At 46.8% G+C, this 4,285-nt stretch overlaps 1 protein-coding gene across 1 annotated transcript; it reads right to left on the reverse strand.

The window, feature by feature from the left end:
• Positions 1 to 712: 712 nt before the first annotated feature.
• Positions 713 to 3,992, reverse strand: LOC4332533 (uncharacterized). Its single transcript, XM_015775963.3, has 3 exons — positions 3,128 to 3,992; positions 1,646 to 2,741; positions 713 to 1,119 (listed from the first exon to the last, which is right to left on the reverse strand). The coding sequence occupies exons 1-3, from the start codon at positions 3,523 to 3,525 to the stop codon at positions 835 to 837; spliced, it is 1,779 nt and encodes a 592-aa protein (XP_015631449.1). The 5' UTR covers positions 3,526 to 3,992; the 3' UTR covers positions 713 to 834.
• Positions 3,993 to 4,285: the final 293 nt, after the last annotated feature.

Here is a 4,285-nt window from a genome sequence, read left to right on the forward strand (position 1 = left end):
AGCTTGCTGTCGAGGCCACAGCAGTGCAAAACCGAAAATAATTGAGGTGGCACCACCATGCCATAGCTTACAACAGCCATAAGCACACTCATCTTTGACGTTTTAGGGCTTTGGACCCCTCAAATGGAAGACACAACCAGGGAAAAAGAAAAAAAGCATCTCCTGCATGTTCAAGGCTGACACAAAGTCGTAGGCAGCAACTGTTCCTTGAAAATAAGACGCTAATGATGACCAAGGAGATCACATGGTTATACTGTTATATACAGGTAAAGTCATGGAGGGACAGGTGTGGAAGTGAGAGGCCGAAACAAAAGCTTTGGACCCAAATCGCCAATCAAAGATCATGAGCAGGTCAAACAAAGAGCCTCACAAGATCTTGACCTGTCCCAGTAGATCCAGCATTGTTTATATAGCAAGATCAGCAATCTGCATCCAAGATGTGCAAAGCATTTGCATTTCTTAGGGAAGCTTTTAATATGGACAGTACAGTTTGTTGCGGAGGTTTGGGCAAAACCGCTGTCCTTATCCCCCAGATCCTCCTATTAAATCTCATGCACTTTGGTTTCTTCATGCCATTCCATGGACCAGCTCAATACAACCTGATACTACCATCATCCTTTAATATACGACGTTGGTTAGTTCATTTACAAGTAACCAACATCATAAAAAAAATCGGAAAGAGCATTTTTTTTTAGAAGCAAGATGAGCAATATAACAAGCCTTTGCACATATATTATATTCTCTCATATGCAGTTCCCTGCATGATTGGGGCAAACAGCCAGACAAAAGCAGATATGCAGCATAGGAAAAGAAGAAGAAGAAGAAGGAGAAAAACTATCTGACATTCTGCCTTTGCAGCATGGAGATGATCTCTGAAAACTGGGGGCGCTTCAGAGGGTTGTTGTCCCAGCACCTGGTCATCAGTGACCTGAGGAAATGAGGGCAGTCTCTTGGTATCTCTGGCCTCAGCCCGCATGCGGCGATCCCCACCGCTGCCTGCACCGGGGAGTATGTGGAGTATGCCTCCTCACCTGTGACCATCTCCCACAGCACCATCCCGTAGCTGTAGACGTTGCTCATCCAGGTCTCCGACACGCTCTCGGGATCTCCGGCAATGATCTGGTGCAGCATGGAAGTAAATTCTTTGGTCAGGACGGTTTCGATGTAAGAACAAGCAATTGTAAAAGTATGCTCAAGGTACTGTGATTTTTTTAGGTTTTTTATGACCTGTTCGTTTTGTGATTGTCTGGCAAAGAGCGAACAAGAACATGATAGGAGCTCAAAATTGGTTTGTCAGGTTAAAAGGATGAAATAATGGTTCTCCATGGGAATGAAATATTAATATTTTTAAAAAAGAAATATTACTTGACAGGTAGAGCAACTATAATTCCTCAACTTGGCAAGATCAATCAATACTCTTCCAATTGCATGATCAAGCAGTAGTTCATTAACACAGTTTGGTCAGATTGATGCCTATGCGAACACCTAACATGCTACAGAAATCTGGAAGCAAACGTCTCACAAATAATTCCAGATAATGTCTATGAGTAGAAATGAAGAGATAATGCTGCAGTAAACAGCTTATTTCCAGAGATTGTACTTCTAGACTAGTGAATTTTAAGTAAATCAACCCAAGAAAACTAACCTCAGGAGCTAGCCATCGATAGCCAGAAGTCTCGTACTCGGTGACCTCACCAGCATTATTACAAGGGGTAACAATGCCCATATCCCCGAGGCACGCATTTCCTTGCCTGTCGAGCAGGATCCTCCGAGCGTTAAGATCACGATAGGTAATTGCGTAGCTGTTCATGAAGGCCAAACCCTCAGCAACATCAATAGCGATCTTAAGAATGTCTCGGAGTGACAATCTCTTGCTTCTCTGCATGATGATATCATGAACCGATCCTCCTTCCATCATCCTTGTTATTATGCAGAGCCCATGGTTCTCATTGAAGCAAATCCCATGGAATTGGAGGATGTTCCTCTGGCCACAGCTCATCAGCTGCAACAAGTCCTGACGGATTTCAACATCATAAGCACTTCCCATGTCACAGCCCCTCATTTTGTTGACCCAAACCTTCCTTCCTCTAAAAACACCCTTGAATGAATTTGGACCAACCCAATCAATAAACTCGATTTCCTCAGAGCTCAGCATCCAGCGGCCAAGCTCCTCGCCACCAGATCGAATGGTTTGCCACTCGTCTATAGAAACAAAAACTGATGATTGTGGTAGTGGGGTAGGCAGCTGTGGCTTGCAAGTTGGCTCATTGTCAAGAACCTGACCATCATCTGGATCAAACATAGATTCCTCATCAAAGTTTCTTGAACCTTCTTCTTGACAACCACAGAGCCCAAATGGGAGCTTAACACCGCCGCTGTTCTTCCGCTGCTTCTTTATTGCTGATTTCAGTGCTGCGTCGACCCGGTTCTTGAAGAACACCTCATTCCCAGGCTGCACGAGTATCATTACAACACCAAGCGTCAATCCTCTCTTCTCGAAGATCTGGATCCTCTTGCAGCAAAATGAAGGACTATCAAGTGAGCCTGACATTGACTGCCATGAAAGTGGTGCACTGCAGGCAAAAGTGAGCTGAAAAACAGTTCCTTCATTGGCACCTCCTCTGCCATTGCTTCCAGGAACTTCCTCAATACTCACTGCAGGCTGATCCTCACCAGCTGCCTGCTCTACAAGACGGGCATGCAAGAGCACATCTTTCATGTCAAATCCAGCCTGTGCATAGCTGCAAATGGAGATTTCTGCTTGTCAGCGAAGCATTCCGCAATTCAGAGATGCATTATGCTACCAGCTTACATATCAAATTATGTACTTGACTCCGCAATTGGCACTCCCGAAATTCACAGGAGTAAAAAAATCGTAGAACTAAATACCAATTCTTTCACTAGCCTTTAATCTGGTTATCACTAGAATCTGTGAATTTTCAGTTTCTTAGTAGGCAAAAAACAAAAACGGCTGTTTTAAACTTTTAAGTGGCATTTTGCCACTGAAAAGACAACAGTTTGACATCCACCCATAGATCCAAAAAAACTGTTGGTTATTCAGCCCCTTCTTGAAGAAAATGGTCTCTGAACATAATAAAAAAAAAGGTGCGAACTTTGAGACACTGACCTGTTGGGAAGAGCGTCGAAGTGGCGGCGGAGGTCAGCGACGAGCTTCTCCGGCAGCTGCTGGGTGGCGCCGCCGCGGGAGTAGAGCTGCTGGAAGCCGCGGACGAGGAGCGGCGGCCTCTCGCCGACGGCGCGCGGCGAGGGGTCGCGAGGGAGGCTGCCGTTGTCCAGGTTCAGCGAGCTCTTGAACGCCGCGATGGCGCCGGCGAAGTTGCGCCCCAGCCGCTGCCACTTCTTCGGCGCCGCCTGCGCCGTCGTCGGCTCGCCGGCGGCGAAGGCCGCGTCGGCGCAGGTGGGGAGGGAATCGTCCGAGCGGACGTGGGGCTTCATGAGCACCTGCTCCACCATCTCCTCGTCGGTGCTCGGCCGGCCCGACCAGCACTCCAGCGCCGCCGCCATCGCCGGAGATACTCCGCTCTCTTCCGCTGCCGAATCTCCCTCTTCTCTGAGGGCAAATTGGCAGCAGAATGATGCGAATGGAGTAGAAACAAGATCTCGCCACTGACTTCTGCTTTGGCAGACTAAACCAAATGGACGAAACAAGTAGAATTTTTTTCCCGGACTTCTTGGCTCTTGATCTACCACTACCACCACCACACAAGAGTAGTAAACCCACTGAAAAAGAGTGTTAAACTAAGGGAAAAGATGTAGATCGAGTATCAAGAGAAACAGCTTAAAAATTGCTGTTTCCTTGGTTGGGCTAGCTTGTAGGAGAATCTCAGGGTGGCATGGAACGGTTTCTTTTTATTTTCTGATATTCTTTTGTGATGTTTCCTCTACATAATATAACTAGTATAGTTCTTGGTTCCAACTTAACTTCTCAGCTCAAATGAGGGAGAAGAAGAAGAAGAAGAAAGGAGGCAAACAAGGAGAGGAGAGGTGGCCAAAAAACTGATGCCGTCTTTTGTAGTAGTACGAGCTAGGCCCTGGTCCATCCGTCCATGACAGGAAGAGAGAGAGAGAGAGAGGGAGAGAGAGAGAGAGAGAGAGAGCAGTGGAACATGCATCGTGGAGATGGAGAGAGGGTGGGGCTGGTGCCTTGTGATTAATTTATGGAGGGGTTTGGTGAGTTCATGTGATCTTGCTGCAATTGACAGGCGCAGGAAAATGAATTAAGGATGCCGTGCAAATGGCTTTGCAATCTGCCACACACACACTC

This window comes from Oryza sativa, chromosome 3 (assembly GCF_034140825.1).
Source record: "Oryza sativa Japonica Group chromosome 3, ASM3414082v1".
NCBI lineage: Eukaryota > Viridiplantae > Streptophyta > Magnoliopsida > Poales > Poaceae > Oryza > Oryza sativa.